Raw genomic sequence first — 21,764 nt, 5'->3', positions numbered from 1 at the left:
AGGGTGTTGTATTGGCCAATTAAGAATAATGAAGTCATTAATTCTGCCAAGTATTTTCTGTAAGAAAAAATATTCGACCTTAAATGTTACAAGTACCAGCAATTAGGAAGTAGTTTTCAGACAGACCAAAAAGTGATAACATTACAACAGACAACTCATGATTGTTTGTTCTCACTTCTATAGATTGAATGTAATAAATAAATTAATTTTCTCCAAAGGCAACAATGGTTGCCTTTTTTCAAGATACAGAATCAATCCTCCCTATATATTGCTCCTTATTCTAAATAGGGACTATGTTGCGAATACTTAGATGCTTTCCCTTTTGGGGCCCTAACCAAACGCTGAAAAGATACAGTGCAAATGAAGCATCTGTTTTACACTAATCAGAGATCAGTAAGGGGCCCAAGATATGTTAACTGGTTTTTAGTTAGAAGTATAAACTAAACAAACACAGGTTTGGGACAAAGAACCACAGTTTAATATTTTCTTTGCATATCAATAAAGCATTACATGTAAAAATAATTACAAACAAAGCAAATTCTAGTTGAAAATCTGTGGTTCTCTTAACACAAAGTACATAATAATAAAAAAATAACATGCACTCATATGAACCTGATTAGTCGTAATCTCAATTCTGAATACCATGTTATGTTCATAAAATGGTTGTGCCAATACAATCTGGTCACCTATAGATGTAATACCACCATTGATTTTCCTAAACAGTCCCTGTTAAATTTGCACTTTTAAAAGAATTGTGCAGATTTTTTTTTTTTCAAATACAATATACTTTCTTTGACACATTTTGTGTGTTCTAACTCAGGAGCCTGTAATTCATTGGTTGACGTTTGTTTATGTGTTACATGTACATATTGGTTTCTCAATCATTTTTGTACATAAACTAGACTGTTAGTTTTCCCCATTGAATTGTATTACATTGACATTTCAGGGCCTTTTTATAGCTTATTTTGTGGTATGGGATTTGCTCATTGTTGAAAGCGGTACAGTGACATATAGTTGTTAATTTTGAGTGTCATTTTGTTCTCTTGTGAAAAGTTGTGTCATTGGCAATAATACCACATCTTTTTTTTCCATATTTAGCATGAGTAAGGTTGTATCCTGTCCAGCACTAGTACTATAGAAAAAGATGACACTGTACATTATACATTGCATGTAAGAAACTAACCATCACTGAATATTAACCAATAAAATTTTCCTATGCAACTGAATATAACTTTCTATGATTTGGTGGTACATGTGTGTTACATCAATAACAAGTTATTCCTCAGTACATGTAAAATATTTAGTAAAACATGTGACTGTTTTGGCATTAAAGCCATGCTCTAACAAAATAGATTTGAGGCCATTTTCACTGTCTCTGTTAAATGCTAACTGTAGATGTTTCAGACAAAGTCCACTGTGTGCTAATCTTCTAGCTGTTAGCTTGGTGATGCGTGAGGCCCTTATCAAGGGAATGTAAGAATCTGTTAGCAAAGCTGAATTGAATGGAAAAACGTCCTTTTCTGAATATTCAAAGTGCGCAAGAAGTTGAAATAGACTTGTGACATCAGCACATGCATTGTGAGCATCATATTCTACGCCAAGTAATTTTGTGACCAATGTTTGTTGTTTATGATTTCCAATGTCTTTAGTTTTGAATTTCCTTCTTGCCAATTTTATTGTATCAATGCACCCATAAATATGTAACATGAATTCTGAAAGAAGACTGTGCTGAAGTAGTTTGTTCATCAATATGGGAATGTCAAACGAAGCAATGTTGTGACCGAAAAGAATTGGTTTCTTCTTTTTGCTTATAAACTCAATAAATTCCAGGAGTACAATCTGAATGTCTCTGCTTTTAACTGGTTTACCATGATGGTACATCTGATCACAAGAAAAATCAAAAGTCAATCCTGTTATTTCTGATGATTTGGGTGAAATAACCTCCCTAGGTGATACATATTGATTAAAAACAGTGGTTCCATCAAATGCAGCCAGCTGCGTAATATCAGACTTCCTTGATAATCCTGGAACAAAAATAAACAAATATTGCATTAATAATTAAAAGTGTATCCATCCCGATATGTGAGATGACTTAAATGGTTCCATATATCAAGTTTGGTTAAATTCTGCTTTAAATACTGTTTTTGTCATATAATTTTTTTTAATTTAAGCGGCAACAAGTTTTAAATGGTGGACTCTTTAAATACATATGGCTTCTTGAAAAGTGCATCCAAATTTATGGGAGTCAAATTTCTTGATAACAAGAAAAAATGTTTCAATTTCAGTAGGTTCTAATTTTTAGCAGTTCACCCTATTTTCACATGAACATTATATTGCGATTTCATTTTCATTTAACTTAATTATATCTGTCAAGTTCCTCATGAATAAAGCAAAATTTAAATCAAAGCCTATAGTGTATGCTGTTAAACTGTAATCCATGTAAATTTTATTTTTCATGATGTAAGGGACTTAACTCCCAACAAACATCAGTAATATATCACTTTATTCCAAGATACTGTGGATTCATTAATATTCGTTGGATACCAATTTTCGTGGAATTCGTGGGTACTGGTAAATAGCATATTTTGAATAGGTTTTGTATACAGTGATTGATAAAACCACGAAAATAAATGATTCCACAGTAAGCATTGAAGCATTCCCAATACAATGGACGTTTACTTCGCTTTATATTATGTCACTTTCATCTATTTCACTGAATTACAATTACATTGTAAGCTTATTTCACTTACTAACAATAGCAATGCAAGTTTTAAGGTCATGGTAACTTTATTCCAGGCATAAATATTTGATTAAAGAATCACTAATAAAGTCATGCAAGTAGGCAAATCATGTATCTTGTGTTTCATTATTTTAGCCTAATATGTGTGATTCAATTTGTTTGTTTACACTTACCTGTTGTTTCTAAATCAAAAACTACTACTGATTCTTCTCCTCCAAACTTCATCTTCGATGGAATAGTTTCTGTGTCAATATGTTCTTGCACTTCTATTTCTCCTCCATAGGTGTCTCCCTCTTTTACTGATTCTCGCTGATTATCTTTCAATTTCTTGGACTAGAAACAATATGAAAAAAATTTAAGAACAATTATGGAAGAAGTGATTCAGATCTATGCAAATGCACAGTGGGATCTTTAGAACAATTGCTATTTTATGTTGAAACATTTAATGTCTCCTTCCAATCAAAATTATGAGCCAGAGAATTCTCCATCTGTGGGTTTTCAACTAAAATGTTTATAAACTTTAAGACTTCTGGTTAAGTTTGATAAAATTTGGCCCAGTAGTTTCAGAGGAAAAGATTTTTGTAGAAAATTACAAAAATTTACGAAAAATTGGTAAAAAACGACTATAAAGGTCAATAACTCCTTAAGGGGTCAACTGACCATTTTGGTCATGTTAACTTTTTTGTAGATACTTTGCTGAATATTATGATGTTCACCGTTTATCTCTATCTATAATAATATTCAAAATAATAACCAAAAACTGCAAAATTTTCTTAAAATTAGCAATTTAGTGGCAGCAACCCAACAACAGGTTCTCCAAGTCATCTGAAAATTTCAGGGCAGATAGATGTTGACCTGATAAACAATTGTACCCACCACCATAGTCTGTTTTTACGCTTTGACTTGACTTGACGATTCGATATTTAAATATCAAGTGAAAAACCTCAAGTGAAGCAGAAAATGCTTTATAATTCATATAGTCACAAATATATTTTTCGTCTTTTACTAAAGATAACAGTAGCAAGGACAATTTATTTCGATTCGTTTCTAACATCTAAAACTACGAAATTTGTTTTGATAACATAACGTGATATTCATCATCCCTATCTTTTTATAAGGCCATCATAGACGGCATGCGTTAATTCGTATAAAGTTGTCTTTCTGCTTATCCATACGTCTGTCTGTCGGTCAAAGAGCAAGAAAACGCGTTGGTATATTCAATAAAACTTAAATGAGATGTACCAAGTTTTTTTTTTTTATTTTAACTTTTCGGTCCATCCACGGTTACTGGACCATAACCGTGACTCAGCTTTCATGTATTTATTCTCACAACGCACACATTACTATAAACTAAAGGCTTATGATTGGGTTGAAAAATTAACACTGACTTTTGAATTCCTATTTTGAATTTTTTTAGTATGTTTTCCCAGTGTTTAAAGACTACATCAAATGATATGTCGTAGATATTCACTTTTGATTTTCGATTTTGAAACTGTTGCAATAATAATTATGTTTCTCCAGTTTTGTGTGACTTTTATAAAAAAAAAACACACAAAAAAATCCATCAATTGACAAAAATCCTTTTGCCTTGAGTTGAATCTAAATTATACTTGATAGGATTGCCAAAAAATTTATATGGTGGAAAAAAGATATTTTAATTATATAAAAATCTTATAAGTATTGTATGTTACTATGGTTCGATTATATCATACATGTACTTTAGATAGTAACTGTTATTGTTTTTACTTTTTTAAAGGGTGTTTAAATAAATATATCCTTATTAATTGACACCAGTTTACAAAAGTAATTAATTAAATAAATAAATTCTTGGAAATGGTTGGAGACTGATTATAATAAATATATCGTACCATTATTTGTTGCAACATAAAAATTCCTGGAAATAAATAAACGATAATTAAACAAGCATGATGTTGGCTGTTTTCATGTTATTTACGGAAATTAATGTCAGAGTCCACACATCTACAAACAAACCAATTAATAAAAGTACTATTGCGTTTGCAACAGATGTTAGAACGAAAGCATCGTATTATAAAAATTAAGGAATGCATTCACGTTGCTGAGTTTAGTAATACACGTACAATGTTCTCTTTTTTCAAAATTCTCCGTAACAAGAAAAGACAACTCGCCATGTACTTGCATAATTACAGTCGTTACTTCTTTAATTCGACTATAAAATTTTCTTGTAAGTATATTAACCTCTCTTGCAACACATATTATATTCAAAACAAAATACACTTTCCCACACAAAACAAGCTGGCTTACAATTACAATAATTAGTAAAGTATACAAGATGAAAGATGAACTCGTGTTATCTTTACTTTATATCACGAGATTTCTCAAACAATCATATTCTTTTGTTTCTCCTTTGTATATTAAAATGTAGCCTGTCATCTAATTACAAGATATTCTTTTATACTGCATCTTGTTTGCAGCAAAGGTGTCTGTAGGGGCGTTAGCAATTAGTTTTCATCTTGATCGTGCACTTTTATGTGTTACTTTTAAGAATTTTGTCTGAACGAACGAAGCAGTTCGTTTCTTGCTCAGTGCCGTAAGTATTTTTTGGTTGGTATTGATATATAATGTTTTATGTTCTTTTTTCCATAAGTTTTTTTTATAATACTGATCGTATTATGATTTATATTTTTGAATTAAACAAATTCGAGTCACAACTTATACATTTATAATGTAGAAGTTTATTTCTTTCGTTTTTATTGGAAACAAATGTTTAAAGAACTATAGGAATTTACTATACACAGTAGAAAATGCTGAAGATTTAAAGATTTTTTTTTTTAAATTGGGTTTTTGTAAATATTAAGAATTTAAGGATTAAAGAGGTTCACCTTCTGTTTCCAGTATAATTAATACATATATTTTTATTTATTATCAAAACTTAATTTTGTATATGCAAACTTTAAAAAAATAATACTGAAAAAAGAAAAGAAAGAGAAATCTACTGAATATAAATGTTACGACCGAAACGCGCGCATTACTCTTTAACTTCATACTGTGTAAATACATATAGGAAAATGTGGTATGAGTGCCAATGAGACAAGTCTCCATCTAAGTCACACATTAATTTATTTAAAACGCCATATACAACTTTTTTTTATTTGAGCGTCACTAACGAGTCTTTTGTAGACGAAACTCCCGTCTAGCATACGAAATTACAATCCTGGTATCTATGACGATTTACATCTCAGTCTTAATTTGCTTTAAATCATATTTCAGATTGAACTAAAATTGTTCTGAAAGATGATTGCAAAATATTTCAAACCAGTGATCAACTACAGCAGCTGGGCCGACCGATTTAGCAGTATATGGACATTTCTTGCCTTTATAATAATTGCACTTGTTGCAGCATGGCGTCACCACGTCGGACCAAATGTTTCATGCTATTTACCTTATGGAGTCAGATATCAACCGAATTTTACATCAGAAATGTCTAAGTATATACACGATAGGTGTTGGTCCGCTAGACAATTGACGGTATACTATCCAGAACAACGATACGAGTACGCCGTTGTTTCTGACGAGTATTATAATCGAAGGAAAGATAGCAGACGTACACTTTACCAATGGTTACCTGTCATAATTGCTTGCCAGGCCTTGTTCTTTAGGTTACCAGATGTGCTTTTGAGAGTATTTGATTCACTGTTTGGATATGGCTCCTCAAAGATAGTAGGTCTTGTGCGTGGATATAAGTCCTTGTCCGCCATTGACAGGACAGCACTGGCGAGAGAATTGGCAAATTATTTCAAGGTTATCTTTGAATCACGAACATTAAAGAAAATTGGGATACTAGCTGTTGTTATCATTTTTGTGAAACTTTTGTTTTTCGCCAATGCTTTAACTCAGCTAATTCTCCTCGATGGGTATTTATCTCCCACGAATGAAACCTCCTATGGACGGCATATTGTTGATGGCATTATCAGCAGGAACTATTCCGAAATAGATCCATCACCAGCGTTTCCGCGCCAAGTATATTGCTATGTCAATCTCCACCGGTTCATTCCCAACTTGAACCATACGTTGCAATGTTCGGTGCCCGTCAATGAATTCAATGAGCAAATCTCTTTCTTCATGTGGGTCTGGTTACTGGTAGTTTGTGTCGTGGCTGCTCTCAGTCTTGTTGTATTTATTATCAAGGGATTCGTACCAATTTTCAGAGAAAGGTAAGACGTTTAATAACTATTCTTGCTTTTTGACACAGTGACTATCTTTATGTGTGTTTTAATTTCTTTATTTATACTGTATGACTATGTGGTAAGCTTATTCTTATTATTGCAGCGATTTAAATTCAACAATCGCGGCAAATTGTTCTGCCATTTTAACGTCCTTAAAAGAACGACCATGTTCACTGGCTCTTGTCTCAGAAAAAAAATGTCCTATTTACCTTAATATAACACAGTGTAATATAAACATGATTAAGGTATATAGGATTTTTTGTTTTAGACAAGTGCCTGTGACCATGCATGTGTTTGAATACTAAAACAGAGAACAAGCTGAACGGGTCCATGTAACACTTATCAATTCAAAACGGATTGTCCAATATATATCTTATTTCAAATATTAACATGTTAAAGCTGGAACTTGAATGTACAAACCTTTTAAAGAAGTTTTTCAATGAACCTATAAAGTTAATGCAACAATAATATATTGAGTTAATTCCCTTTGTATATTTGTAGTTTTAGTTGAAGTTTATCTTGCAAAACAAAACAAAGAACCCTTCTTGCAACGTCTGATTTTATCCAAATTTGGATTGCTGTGCAAAATCATAGCGGTATTTTTTATAACACTGGCCAATTTCTAACTTGTTTCGGAAATTAAACACGATCGAAATACGAAAATATTTCATAAATTTATGTTTTACTGATTATGGCTTACTTGAATACCGTCGAGACGAGATGCAGTATACATTATCAAATAAAATCCTCATCTGCATTTCACGTTTCGGATTTTATATAAAAACATTTTGCTTGCAAATAATATTGAAAATGTGGTTATGGTTTGAATTTTATAAATCTGATTTTTTTTAAAGAAATTTAATATTAATTTAATTGGTCATAGTTTATTTTTCCTGCTGATAATTTTAAATTTAGTTTGGTCGAAATATATTGCAAATTTCTGAGCAAAATATATTACTTTAATAAATATCATCAGAAACGCGAACTCTTCCACCAAAAAAATAAAAAAAATAAACATGAACTTGACAATTTTTCTGTTGATTAAATCCAACCAAACAGAAATGACCCTACAATATGTTTTTTTCAGTTTCATATGAAATATTTAGTGAACAATTAAAAGTTTACTTTTAGTCTAGTATGCATATTTGTTAAACTGTGTCTGTCCTCTCTACCTTCTGGAATATATTTGTACCTAACTCATTTCTAATACATGCAGCTGTTTAATAAATGAGTAAAAACTCAAAGAATATAATGTAAATTTAACATGATTACAAGCCAGATAGCATTGATGAATATTAGCATGTCATTGTTTAAAGACAATGTTAACATAATGTTTGCCTGTACAGTCTTCTAGAAAATCATTGGGAAAAACAAATGCGCAGGAACCTTTTTGTTTTAAATATGTACTACTTTCATGCAAGGAATCCGATGTACAGTAGTTTTGAAATTCGTTTGTTTGTGTAATTTATACGTGTTTCTCGTATCTCGTTTTTTATATAGATTAGACCGTTGGTTTTCCCGTTTGAATGGTTTTACACTAGTAATTTTGGGGACCCTTTATAGCCTTTTGTTCTGTGTGAGCCAAGGCTCCGTGTTGAAGGCCGGACATTGACCTATACATGCTATAATGGTTTACTTTTATAAAGTGTAACTTGGATGGAGAGTTGTCTCATTGGCACTCACACCACATTTTCCTATCTAAGTATGTTCTTTTTTTGTCCGGGCCCAATTAAGTGATGTTAATACGTCTTACAAAGTCTTACGAAGTCAATCTAAATCATTTTTGAAAACAATTCCGCTCCACCTGGTGCTAGCGGTCGTCTTGAACGTGTAGTGAGGTGAGAGTTTTTGTAGCTACGTGTTGAAGGCCCAACTGTGATTTTGAGATGAAAAACAGCAATAAAATGCTGTTCTGTTTCTTTTTGTGTGTTTTGTTGTTGTTGGTGTGCATGTTTTGATTTTATGCATGGATAGATGCCCAATATCCTATGTTTTTCTTTCAAATCAAAACCATATATCATTTGGTTCGTCTTTTACACCTCGAAATTAAATTGTTATCGAGCGAGACTTTGGTCTAAAAATTGGAAAATCTTAACATCTCGAATCAAAATTCTCTGATTCTGCTTGATGCGTTGGTTCAATCTTTGTTTGTTTGTTTGTACTGAAACACAGCATTATATAAATATATATTTGCGCATATTTTATCATGCTTGCTTATCGAGTCAACTTTAAGATTTTATCAACTTTATTTCAGATTCATACTTAAATATCTGAAGATGGCCAGTCTTGCACCAACTAAGACTCAAACGGCAACATTCACCAATTCAGTCATTGGACAAGATGGAATCCTTCTTTTAAAACTGATCAGGGAAGTCTCGTCTGATATTCTTGTACGAGACATAGTTGTCAAAATCTGGTACCTTCATTATATAGAACCTAAGAGCAAGGATCAGAGTGTTCAATATCCCGATAAATCGACCGGTTACAAAGTTTAGCTGGCGTCACTGATTTGACAGGAAGTGCTTACTTTACCTTATGCATTTTTCAACGTATAGTGAGTTTGTGTATGTGTGTGTTTGTTTTTTTTCCAGAGAAAACTGTTATTACTTAAAATATAAATAAATTATCATAGCTCAGAATGAGACTTGCCATAAACTTTGATGTTGCTTGATTTAAATAATAAAAAAAAGTACTGTCACTTTTTTTCCCAGAGTTTCTATTTTCCTTAGAATATATGATCGCTAATATTTAGAAAGGATTATTAATTAAATTCTGCAGGAAGAATATGACACAAATATAACAGAATATAAAAGTGTAATATTATGATAAACAATTACAACAAACGAGAAAAAACGCAAAAAAGAGGAATCACACGATTCGATTTCCAATAAATGTTCCAAAAGCTCTGTCTAAATATGCAGGACATATTTGTCATTGAATTTTGTAGCAAGCTACAATCAATGTATAACAGATAAGCAAAACATAAAACGACAATCACACTTGTGTAAATTATGCCTCGTTCACACATACATTTAGTTCGAATCGAATACGATTCGAATTCGCTAATCGCGTTCACAGTTTCGAATGCGAATTAAACTAATTCGAATAAGCTAATGCGAATCGAATTCGAATTACGTGTGAACTCAGCTTTACATTTTAATAGGTAAATATAAAGGTATGATTGTCAATGAGGAAACTATCTACCAAAGACAAAAGTACACGAGTTAAACAACTACAGATCAACAAACAAGAGAAAAAAACATGCTGTAAAGTAAGCTACAAGAGGTCTTGGGGATAACAGAATGATCAACAATGTAAAAGAAAGCAAGACCAATACTACGTCTTGTACAATGAGTGTTGTAATATTTCACATTATCCGGACAAACAGAAATTACAGTTCTATGTACGACATATTTCAAAATTTGATTACAAGCGACAACTCTACATTATGAAGCATCAGAACACATATTTAAGATAATTCTCTTCAACAGACGCCTACAAAAGTTGACGAAAAACTTTCCATAAATGATGAGTGTCGTAAAATTTCAAACTAACAGAAAAAAAGAAGTGGCTCACGACAGTTGTACAAATTGCTGACACGCTACAACTCAACATTATCAAGCCCTAGACCAAACATAAAACTATTCGCTTCCGCAGCCAAGAAAAGTGTGACTAATAATTTTCGTGTACAATGAGTGTGGTAAAATTTCGAATTAGAACTAATAAAAGAGACTCAAAGATTAAAATTTCAAACAATCGACAAACAGGAAGTATCTGCCATGTTCTTTCGGACAGACGGATGGACGGACAGTTCTAGTACATTGAGGTAAATGTGTTTCTCACTTGCCTTTTTTTTTAACTTCTATAAAATCGTTACTGATTGATATATAATTGTTAAAAGATAAATTTTCATTGTATTTACAAAAACAACAGAACAATATTACTGTAACAATAATAATAACTTTATTCGTATTAAGCAATACAGCTCATAGAATATGTATATATATAACAAATATTCACAGCGCAATAGCAACAGTGTACAATTAATAATCATGCCCAAACAACATGAAATGTCAAAGACAGAGAAAATATACAATACATAAACCATTTACATATCTTTTCATCAAGAAATACATGTATTCAATAAATATTGAATTGTTTTATATTATGAATAGACAATACATGTACAAGTTTGAAACTGGATATTTCTCTCCAATTATAAGTTCTGATACACATTGTTTGTACAGGGGCATATATTTTACAAACTAAAATGAAATGATATTCGTCTTCAATTTAATGTTTGTCACACATCTGACATAAAGGCATGATTTTCAATCAATGTTAGAGATCAGTTATGAGAAGATAAACAGTATTTACAAATGAATGATTTATACGTGCATATAATTCACATTACAATCTTAAATAAAAACGCAACCATTAGGATCATAAATAAATCTATAAAATGACATTTCGATGATTTTTCAGAATACATAAATATAATATATTAATTTTTAAGAAACTGAAAATCAATTTCAGAGACTAGATTTGATAAAAAAAAAAAAAAAGAATCATTTCTTTTAAAGATTTAACTAATAAAACTTCTTAAAACGATTAGAATCTTGTGTTGTCCTTTTCCTTTTCGATTTCCTTTTCTGTACACTGCAAAACTATTTCTGGATATGCAGTCTTTTTGCAATCATTGGATTTCTCTTCCTCTGTCATCTTCCTGCTGCACATGTTGCCGAATAAATATTCCAGTAAACAAAGTAAGAAGGCAGCCCCACTTAGGAAACCATTAAAACGGAACGACATATCCCAGTTACCTGTTATGTCCTCCAACCAACCTGTAAATCAAATGACATAGTGAGACCTTTTGAACTTAATATGACGACAACGAGACGGGATACATTGGCTACCCATGGGGTCTTGCATCATGGTCGGCACTGTCTGTCTCCTTTTTGGGCATATCAATTATTGATATTTTACCGGATGGTGGTTGTTATAATTTAGAATGATCTTAATGGGATACTCTGTTTACTTAATTATATTCTTATAAATATTGACGTCGTGTGTGTTTCATGTCTTTATTGTCTTTATCAATCACATGTTGGGGTGCCTTAATTAATAACGATATATTAAATTTGTTCATTCTTTTCCATAATGTTTTCTATACCATGCTTATTTCAAACATCGAATCCAAATTAGGTCACCCCGTTTTTTTTCGTGGGATTCGTGTTGCTCAGCCTTATGTTTTCTATGTTGTGTTTTATGTAATCTTGTTTGTATTTTTTGGTAGACCTTTTTGTTTTTTACCATGGCATTGTCAGTTTGCTTTCGACTGAATATAACTTAGGAATATTCCTTTTGTATCTTTCGCCTCTGTTTAAGAATATAATAGCTTAAAACTATTATTTAAGATTACATTGAACAATATCATTCTTTAAAATTATATTTCATAAAATATTATCACAACACTATTTGGGTTTTAAGTTCTTACCTGCAAGAGGTTGGGTTAATAAGGTGGATATTGCAACACCCATGTACACAAGTCCAAAGCCAGGTGAAAAGTCATTAAGTCCTACACAGTCTATCACAATTACTCCAACTAAACTCCATGCGGATCCAGAAAACAAAGCAACAAGTACAGCATACACAAATAACGACTCCTGGCATAATACAAACGGAATGCAAATGGCAGACGCACAACTTCCTAAAGAACATATCATTAATATCGTAGTTCGTTTCATGATGTTCAAGTCGCCTACCCACCCTAAAAATATTCTGCATACAATTTCTGATGCACCAACTAATGAAACAGAAAGTGCAATTGTTTCTTTTCCCAACTGAAGCGATCGCACTTGTCCCGGAAGTGCAACAAGATTTCCACCAAAATTGGCAAGTTGAAAACATACTGCCATAAGGTAAATAGTAAACCTTTTGTTTTCGAATAGTCCAACCTTGACAATTCTTTTTCTGTCTTCCGCTGACATATTGATCAATGATTCTCTTCTTTTTTCTCTTACTCTTTTTCTTTGTGTCAGCATTGGTGGTTGGCGCAAACACAAACTTGCAGCACATGTATTAAAGAATATAGCACCAATTATCAATAAGGCACCATGTAAACTAAATGTATCAAATAAGAATCGGTAAAGGTATGGAAATCCCATACCACAAAAACCACTGCTGCCTACCATTACCCCATTGGCAAAACTTCTTTTCTCTTTAAAATAAAAATTCATAACAGTTGCACTGGGAGCCATTATAAGAGAATATCCAGTCCCTGTAAACAGAAAAATATTTGTCTTTAAACAACGCATAGTCTTATAAATCAAGATACCTATATGCAATTCTATTTCATCGATGTTTTAATCTCATACATCGATTAAGATACAGATCAAGGTGAGGGGGTCACATGGACTCAAAAAGGAGTAAGACCGGTGTATTTACAATGTAAACGTCTTCTGCTATGTATGTATTGCAAATCGTGTGTCTTATCCTATTGTCAATGTATTTGGACAATAAAATATGTTTAAACTATGTATGTTTTGTCGCCTAACAAATCAATACTCACTAATTTTCATATCCCGGAAAAGGTTACAGTTGGTAAAACTACATATAACGACCTTACTAATCAAACCTAATACGTATACATAATCCCTTGGGTGTTTAAAACTTGTGATTTATATATCAGCTCAAACTTTTTCAGAATATCATAGTCGGTCATGATAGATACACTACACAGTAAATAGCTATCTATAGTACTAGGCTTATAATTTGATACGCTAGACGCGTGTTTCGTCTACATATGAGCTCAACCCGCCAATTGTGGGGTTCGGGATACTCATTGTCACCTTTTTATGGTGGCTTGTTAAGGTCATTTTTCGTTTTCGTGTTTTCACGCTTTCGCCTTTTATATTCTGTAGTGCAAAAACGCGAAAATGGGAAATTGCGAAGTCGAAAACGCGAGGTTGAAAACTCGAAAATGCGAAAACGAGAAGTCGAAAAGTCGACAATGCGAAAACGCTAAGTCGAAAAGTCGGAAACGCAAAAACGCGAATTCGAAAAGTCGAAAACGCGAAAAAAAATAGTCAAAAACGCGATTTCGACTTTTCGCGTTTTTGCCCTATAGAATATGAAAGGCGAAAACCCGAAAACACGAAATAGCCTTAACCGACCACCATACCTTTTAGCTTTAGTGTGTATTGGTTTTTTTCACCCTTGTTTGTCTTTTTTCTTCGACTTATGCTGTTTGATTGCTGATATTTGCTGAGATAAATGTTATTTTATTTTTCGATTTAGACAAATTGCTTATCAGTTGTCTCTTAAAGAAATCAGAATAGGCAAATAAGATTAATGATATTATTCATAACTATAAAATAATATTATTAAACATGCAGAGTCTGACCGTATGTGTATTACGGTAAAATTACAGTTTTTGATGGCATGTAGAATAGTGTGAAACCAATAGTGAAGTCATCGTCGGTAATTTTCTTTTATTTCGGTGGGTTATTTTGTGGGGGTGGCGTGAGCTGTGGTATGATGTCATAGATTTAAGGGTTTTAGAGGGTCCTTAATATTGGCATATTGAAATTAAATAAACATTTCTATACATAAAATGGTTGACCACAACGATTTATTTGTATTAGTCTTACCTGTAACTATCCCATATGTTAAATAGAGCCATTCTATATTCGGCACAAAAGCACTTGCAGTGTGACCTATCAAAATGAAACAGCTCCCGGTAATCATAACTGCTCGATACGTATATCTCTCTCCAAAAAAGTTGGCAAATGGTGCTGAAAATAATATTTTAAAAAAATAAATAAATGAGTTTAAATTGAAGCCAGCCTCTGGTGAAGGAATTTTCTCGCTGTGTTGAAGACCCCTGGCTGGACTGTATTTTGCTCTTTGTTCGGGTTGTTGACTCTTTGACACATTCCCCATTCCCATTTTAAATATGATCAACGTATGCAATACCAATTCGAGTAGAAATTATAGATTTATAAAAAAAAATGTTGCATTGTAACTTAAAGTTTCTTTTATCAATCATCTTCGTTTATTGTCTAAATACTTAAGATTCAGACTGTTTTAGTAAAATTTTATTGCCTAACACCAGATAATGAATGAATCTCGTTAATGAGATGGTTTCATAAATTACAAAATACAACTAATACATTATTTTATACAAATGATATGATTAATTCAACAATATTGTCAATGTAGGTTTGACAAATAATACACATTAATCATAAAACAGAACGATGTGTGTGTTTAACATCTTTTTCGTGAATGGAATTATCTCAATTAATAGATTGTTTACGTCTGTGCGTATGAAGTTAGATTAATTGAGTAGTATAGACAAACGGGGAAAACAACGTGGAAGTCGTACGATTTTTGCACAGAACGGAACAATGTGCGTCCTAAATGATAGACATTCATACTTTATATGACCTTTTCAACTTATATGGATTCGAGCGTCACAAATGATCCCTTTGTAGAATTACAAAAAAAATCAATCCTGGTATCTATGGTGTTTTTACTTTAAAAAAAAAAAGAAGGCAAACGAGCTTAATCTTAAACTAAAACAAAAAGGTATTGTAGCCAGTAACTCACCTAGTGCAAGAGCAACAAATATATTTACTCCGGATATCCAAGCTGTATTTCCAGTGCCGGCGTCGTAATAATCTAATAATTCTGTATATAGAACTCCAATAGACTTCATAGCGCCAGCAACAATTGAATAGTTGATTGTGCAAACTGCAAAAAAAAAAGAATAATTGTTGCAATATATTAACAATGATCGTTTATATGTTCATTAAACATGATTATTTGATTGATAAACTGATGTTTATCGCCACTTACAGCGCTATTACGTGGGGTCATTTTTTATTGGTGGAGTGCCCGGAGGGAACCACAAAATTAAGATTGGAGTCGATTGCACCTGCCACATTCGGAATTTGAAACCACAAAAACATAGTTGTCTGGCTGGTGATACAGTAGTTCGACTACTTTAACCTCTCGGCCACCGTGCTTCCATTCAAATATTAAAAGAGGGACGAAAGATACCAAAGGGACAGTCAAACTCGTAAATCTAAAACAAACTGACAACACCATGGCTAAAAATGAAAAAAGAAAAACAGAAAAACAATAGTACACATGACACAACATAGAAAACTAAAGAATAGACAACACGAACCCCACCAAAAACTAGGGGTGATCTCAGGTGCTCCGGAAGGGTAAGCAGATCCTGCTCCACATGCGGCACCCGTCGTGTTGCTTATGTGATTACAAATCCGGTAAATAGTCTAATTCGGTAGGTCAAATTCATGAAAGGGAAGGGGATTGTAGTTACGACGTAAGGAACATATCCGATATCATTTGTGAAACGGTTATTCCATAACGGTCAACCAACTCGTGATGGCGTCCGTAAAATTTACGAAGGGATGATTTCAACTTCACCATTTGGAACTCTTGGTTTAATAGCTTCCTTGTGAGCAGTAACCCTCTATCAAGAAAATCATGATAGGAAATGCAAACACGGGAATATCGTATCAATTGGGAGATATATACCCCGTATGCAGGTGCTGCTGGAATGTTGCTACTTAGAAATGGAAAGTTCACAATTGGAAAGCTGAAATCATCTCTTTTGTCTTAAATTTTTGTCTTCAACCGACCCTCATTGTCAATTTCTAGATGTAAGTCAAGATATGAAGCCGACTTAACTGTATCTGTAGTATCCTTTATCTCCTATTCGATGGGATAGATGCGATCCACATAGTCACCAAATTTTGAATTGTTTAGTGAAAGAACGTCATCTCTATAGCGGAAAGTAGAGTTAAAGGATATTGCTAACTTCTTATCTTTCTTCCTAAGAAGTTTCTGCATGAAGTCAGCCTCATAATAATAAAGAAACAAGTCAGCAAGTAGAGGGGCACAGTTTGTTCCCATTGGGATGCCGACAGTCTGTTGAAAAACACGTCCTCCGAACGTAACAAATATGTTGTCATTAAATTAAGCATCTTGATAATATCGGTTTCAGAGAATTTTTTGTTTGAATCAGAATGATTTTTTACAAAGTAGGATTTATCCCTCCCTAAGACAAGATACTTGTATCTACATTGGCCATTCTTTTTTATGAAACAAAGTAATACCAACTCTTTTAATTTGTCTTTTAGTTTGGAATGTGGAATACTTGTGTAAAGAGTAGAAAAGTCAAATGTTTTAATACTGTTATAAGATGAAAGAGAGTTAGATTGAATGTTCTCTAAAAGATCTTTGGAATTTTTAAGTATCCACATCTGATTCACGCCACCTCTAGAATAGGCAGTTTCACAATAACTTTGAAGCCCGTCTTTGATTGCTGATAAAATAGATGTTAATAATTTAGAAAGGGGTTTCGTGGAGCACTTGGAAGACCCAGCAATATACCGTTGTTTGTAAGGACTCTTATGTAGTTTAGGTATTCAATACAGTGATGGAAGATCCAGTTCTTCATCTTTGGTTGAAATACCAAAGGAACAAAGAACATACCTATGATTATCCAGGATTACCTCTTTGGTAAGTGTCGTGAGGGTATATGTTGAAGTGAATTGTCTATACCTAATTCGTTTATCAAGCAATTAATGTAATGACTTTTACAGACACAAACGATGTTATTTGTGGCTTTGTCTGCAGGGACAACATATTTATTATGGAGGTCAGATAGGTGTTTAGCAACATTTGGATCTTTGAAGATTGACGTAGCATGGGCATTGATGGACCCATTCAGTTTCTTAATTCTGATTTGTATTAACGACCTCACTGCCTTAATCCATTCGGATAGAGTGTCTACGTCTTCCTTCTCGCGCTTAGCCCATTGCCTGGCATAATCCTCGACTGAATCCATCAAAATTTTAAAGTTGTATTTCCAATTGATGGATTTAGGCTCACGATATTTCGGACCTTTCGATAACACGTTTCGTAGAGAAGTGTTATTAACAATGTTAAGGTCACCGGTAATAACGTGGCCAGCAGGATGATATGTGAATTGGGAACTAGCACAAGTGCAATCAGGAGGTTTAGACTTGAAGTCGTCAATATCGAGATCCTGCAAAACGCGTTTGTAATTGAAAATTTTAGTTGCAATAGGTTTGGTATAGGTATAAGAAATTATTGGTACAGACTGGTCTTTGAAATAAGGAGGTATTAGTTTCGATTGAACTAATTTATGATGAAGGATATTGCCTAGGTTAATGCGAACTGGCTTGAAAAGTCTGTGACTACATGTAGCAATATCCGAAATTATAGCTTGTACTTTGTATTGGTTTGAATGAGGGTTTGTAACAGTGGATTCCAAACATAAATTGAACAGAGAATGAAGTTTTGAAAGGGGTAATGCATAAAGTTTCGTGCGAATGTGATGAATACCTAACGGTTTTTGTATGCATGGCAGCAAGTCATTAATAGAGACATCATGCAGAGAGGGTGATGTATAATGACGATGGCCATGACTACGTCTACATCGATTAAAAGTTGTCACATATTCATTTCAAAATAGAAGTACCTTAAAATGGCCAACATTATAGCGACAAATGCTCTTATTTTAGCTGTGGTAAAATTAAGAAAAAAAACATTGTGACTATTGTTTGACATCTATGTTTGTATATTCAAGTCAAAATTGAGATTAAAGAACATAAAATGGTAAGTCATTTAAGTAGATTTTTTCTTAAAAAATCATGAAATGTTTAATCAACAAATTGTTCCGAAACATTGAATTGAACCATCGAACTGTATCTTTAGTCTTATACGTCTGATCTATTCGAAGAATTGCCATTGTTTATAACTTTGGTGAATACATCATCTAAATTGTTAGAAAAAGTGTCTGTGTGTGTACTTACATGTATATCTTAGAAATTTTGTAATGGAGATAATACCACAAAATGAGAGAGATTATCATAAAATGTAGGGTAAACCGAGTCAGTTTAGCATTCATACGGGTGAATCAAATTATCTGACATAGAGCTATTATCTCTTGCATCTTAACTTCTTCGTGCCCTCTTTGATTACATCTTAACGTGATTTAAGTTTGTACACATGTTAAAAACGCCTTACTTCACCTGACAGCATAGACGAAATATTTTAAATCACAAAAGATACACACTTGTAGTGCATACGTACTTGTAAAATTGTTTCATTTTTGACCGTTTACAAAACTAATGTTCATCTATTGACAAAAGTATAACTTTGTCAGTTCAATCATTTTTTGTGTCATTTACCTTGTCAAAAAGTATGTCACATATTATTAAAGGTGACAACATAATAGTGCAAAATCTATAAACGTCAAACCCTGTTACCGCAGAAAAATTTTTGCATAATTTTCAGATTTGTTTTTTAATAAACTTCTATATTATACAGATTACAGACATAAACGTATATCTTAAAGAATTCAAAGTTAAGAACATATTTACTTAATTCTACATACATAAAAAAAATATATAAATTCAGACAGCATGTCGCAAAGCAGAAAGCAGGTTTAATAATAGGTCAGACTAAACATTAATTTGATTTAAAGACTAAATGCAGGTGTTGGACGAACTCTCGTACATTTAAAAGAATAAAACATTAAGGGCAACAATGTTCTGTTTTTAATACTATTAAATTATTATGATTAAATATAATTAGAGTTCAGTAAAAGAATCGCCTTTTAAATATTGATATTGAAATGCACTCACACTGGTCGTAAATATAATGTCACCCATTTTTGTCTTGAACCAGTTGCAAGCATGTATTTGTATTTTTTATGTTTTCCATGCTTGTTTTTAGTAAAGTGTTACAATAAAATATCCATTGAAAAAAGTGATGATAAATTTTCTTTCGCCCAATTCTCACAAATTAAGCGCCAGCCGATAAACAAGAATCTGACAGAAGCCTTTAGCCGGAGTGCGCTTTACATACATTTGTCTGCCAACACGTTTGGTTACTATGGCTATTTTTTATGGAATAACGACGGTATGGATACAAGTTTGACAATTAAAAATGTCACGAAGCCAAATTACCAAATCAAAACTCAGTTCTATCGGAACTCGCGCTCTAAGATCTTTATTTCTTTTTAGATTACCAGGCGATTAGAGCCTATTGTATACGACCTTTAAATGTTCAAGGCTATATACTATTTCTATGCTTTTAAATATACAAAATAGCAAGTTGCAATATAAGTAATGTTATATACATGTCCCAGTGAAATAGAAATCACTTTTCAAATTTGGAAAGTTTTCTTTTCCTTTAGAGCGAAAAAGCCTACATAAATTGTTTTTGCTTCTTCAATCCTGCTGGATACACTTTGAAACAAACTATGTTGTGACGCCTCAGAATCGAATGAAAAATTTATAAAGATTTGCAGACAAACCAAATATAAATCGTTATTCAGCACAGATTAAACCAATTTAATTAAAATTGCAATCATTTATTGATTGATAATATGTATTTTCTATATACAAGCAGCAAACTTGTTGACAAACATACGTTTGTGCTTTAGTTGTCTTTTGGTAGATGTGGTGCTATGTTAAGAACATACGGTAAAGTGAAGACATCGTTACTTAGCACAAATTAAAGCAATTTAAATAAAATTGCAATCATTTATAGATTGATTAAATGACTTTTTTGGTAGATTGTAGACATTTAATCTATGAGAAGAAAAACACGTATATTTATGAAAAGCATGTGTGCGTTGTTTTTATCAATTTCTCAAACATTTCCTTATATTAAATGGGAAAAACGAAATAAATCTTCGTCAATTTTTATTCAGCTAACTTTTTGTAGCGTTATGATGTGGTCTGTGGAAAATTTGAACAAATGACTTGGGTTTTTGGTGTGTCTGTTTTTTGTTAATTAATTACATTCCAACTTTTGCGCAGGCATTATTAATATGTATTTTTTTGTTCTATGTTCGTTGATTTACAATTTAATATTATATAAATATTTAGTGTTCAACCAGCAAATCATGTTCACGACATGACCATGTTTACAGAAGACATATATCATATAATGCGTACTCTTAGGTCTCATAAACATTCAGAAGTTTAAGCATACATTTGAATCTTAAGTGAACAGTTTTTAATACATTTCTATGTTTTATTTTTTATTTTCATAATATTTAAACAGTAAAACAGTCTTTGTTTAAAGAATTTGCCAGTGTCATAGCAATTGTTACCGTATATTTTATATACAATAAAAAAAAGTCTACAAAAAATAAAGAATATATTGAGACAAGTAAATTTGTAGAAAAATTTCATAGAACTAAAAATATTGAGATTTTAAAAAGAGAATAAAATATGCCTGTATAATCTAATAAGAGAGTCTGGTAGGGATTTCTTAAAAGAGAATAATTGACACACATGTATGAGCTTTGGTCATCGTTGAAGGCCGTACGGTGACATATAGTTGTTAAAGTCTGTGTCATTTGGTCTCTTGTGAAGAGTTGTCTCATTGGTTATCATACCACATTTAAATATTGTTTCAGGTGACTCAATGGTAAGTTTAGAATATTAAAATTTGTTTGAAGAATTTCTGTCCAATAAATTGCAATTCAAGTGCATATTTATGAGTGATATGAACTTCAACTTGAACTAAGTATGACTGAACATGATTTATTAATTAATTGTGTTTAAAAAATCTTAAATTAACTGCAAATACTATATAATCTGGCTAATTTCTGACTATTTCATTGTATGCTTTGTGCAAATCTATTACACTAAGCCATTCAAACTGATTTTTCGGCTAGTTACAACATAGTTCATGTTTTCTACTCTCTATGTGATTTAAGAATAATATTTTATGCAGTC

General features: G+C 32.3%; 3 protein-coding genes across 4 annotated transcripts in view; 1 reads left to right on the top strand and 2 right to left on the bottom strand.

The window, feature by feature from the left end:
* Positions 1–253: 253 nt before the first annotated feature.
* Positions 254–3,622, bottom strand: LOC134706120 (protein PML-like). The gene is made up of 3 exons (XM_063564829.1): positions 3,617–3,622; positions 2,914–3,073; positions 254–2,024 (listed from the first exon to the last, which is right to left on the bottom strand). Exons 1-3 carry the CDS (start codon positions 3,620–3,622, stop codon positions 1,276–1,278), a joined length of 915 nt encoding a protein of 304 aa, XP_063420899.1. The 3' UTR covers positions 254–1,275.
* A 1,157-nt stretch (positions 3,623–4,779) lies between these two features.
* LOC134705548 (innexin unc-7-like) lies at positions 4,780–9,512 on the top strand. Its single transcript, XM_063564264.1, has 3 exons — positions 4,780–5,309; positions 5,990–6,933; positions 9,200–9,512. Exons 2-3 carry the CDS (start codon positions 6,014–6,016, stop codon positions 9,438–9,440), a joined length of 1,161 nt encoding a protein of 386 aa, XP_063420334.1. The 5' UTR covers positions 4,780–5,309; positions 5,990–6,013; the 3' UTR covers positions 9,441–9,512.
* A 1,379-nt stretch (positions 9,513–10,891) lies between these two features.
* LOC134705547 (monocarboxylate transporter 9-like) overlaps positions 10,892–21,764 on the bottom strand; it is a 29,259-nt gene continuing 18,386 nt past the window's right edge. For both annotated transcript variants that reach the window (XM_063564262.1, XM_063564263.1), the window contains exons 2-5: positions 15,559–15,702; positions 14,598–14,741; positions 12,443–13,225; positions 10,892–11,789 (exon numbers count right to left, since the gene is read on the bottom strand). In XM_063564262.1, the coding sequence (XP_063420332.1) occupies positions 11,557–11,789; positions 12,443–13,225; positions 14,598–14,741; positions 15,559–15,702 (1,304 nt within the window). In that variant the 3' untranslated portion in view covers positions 10,892–11,556. The remainder of the gene's footprint in view (positions 11,790–12,442; positions 13,226–14,597; positions 14,742–15,558; positions 15,703–21,764) is intronic.

This window comes from Mytilus trossulus, chromosome 2 (assembly GCF_036588685.1).
Source record: "Mytilus trossulus isolate FHL-02 chromosome 2, PNRI_Mtr1.1.1.hap1, whole genome shotgun sequence".
NCBI lineage: Eukaryota > Metazoa > Mollusca > Bivalvia > Mytilida > Mytilidae > Mytilus > Mytilus trossulus.
This window is presented reverse-complemented; position numbering and strand designations above follow the sequence as displayed.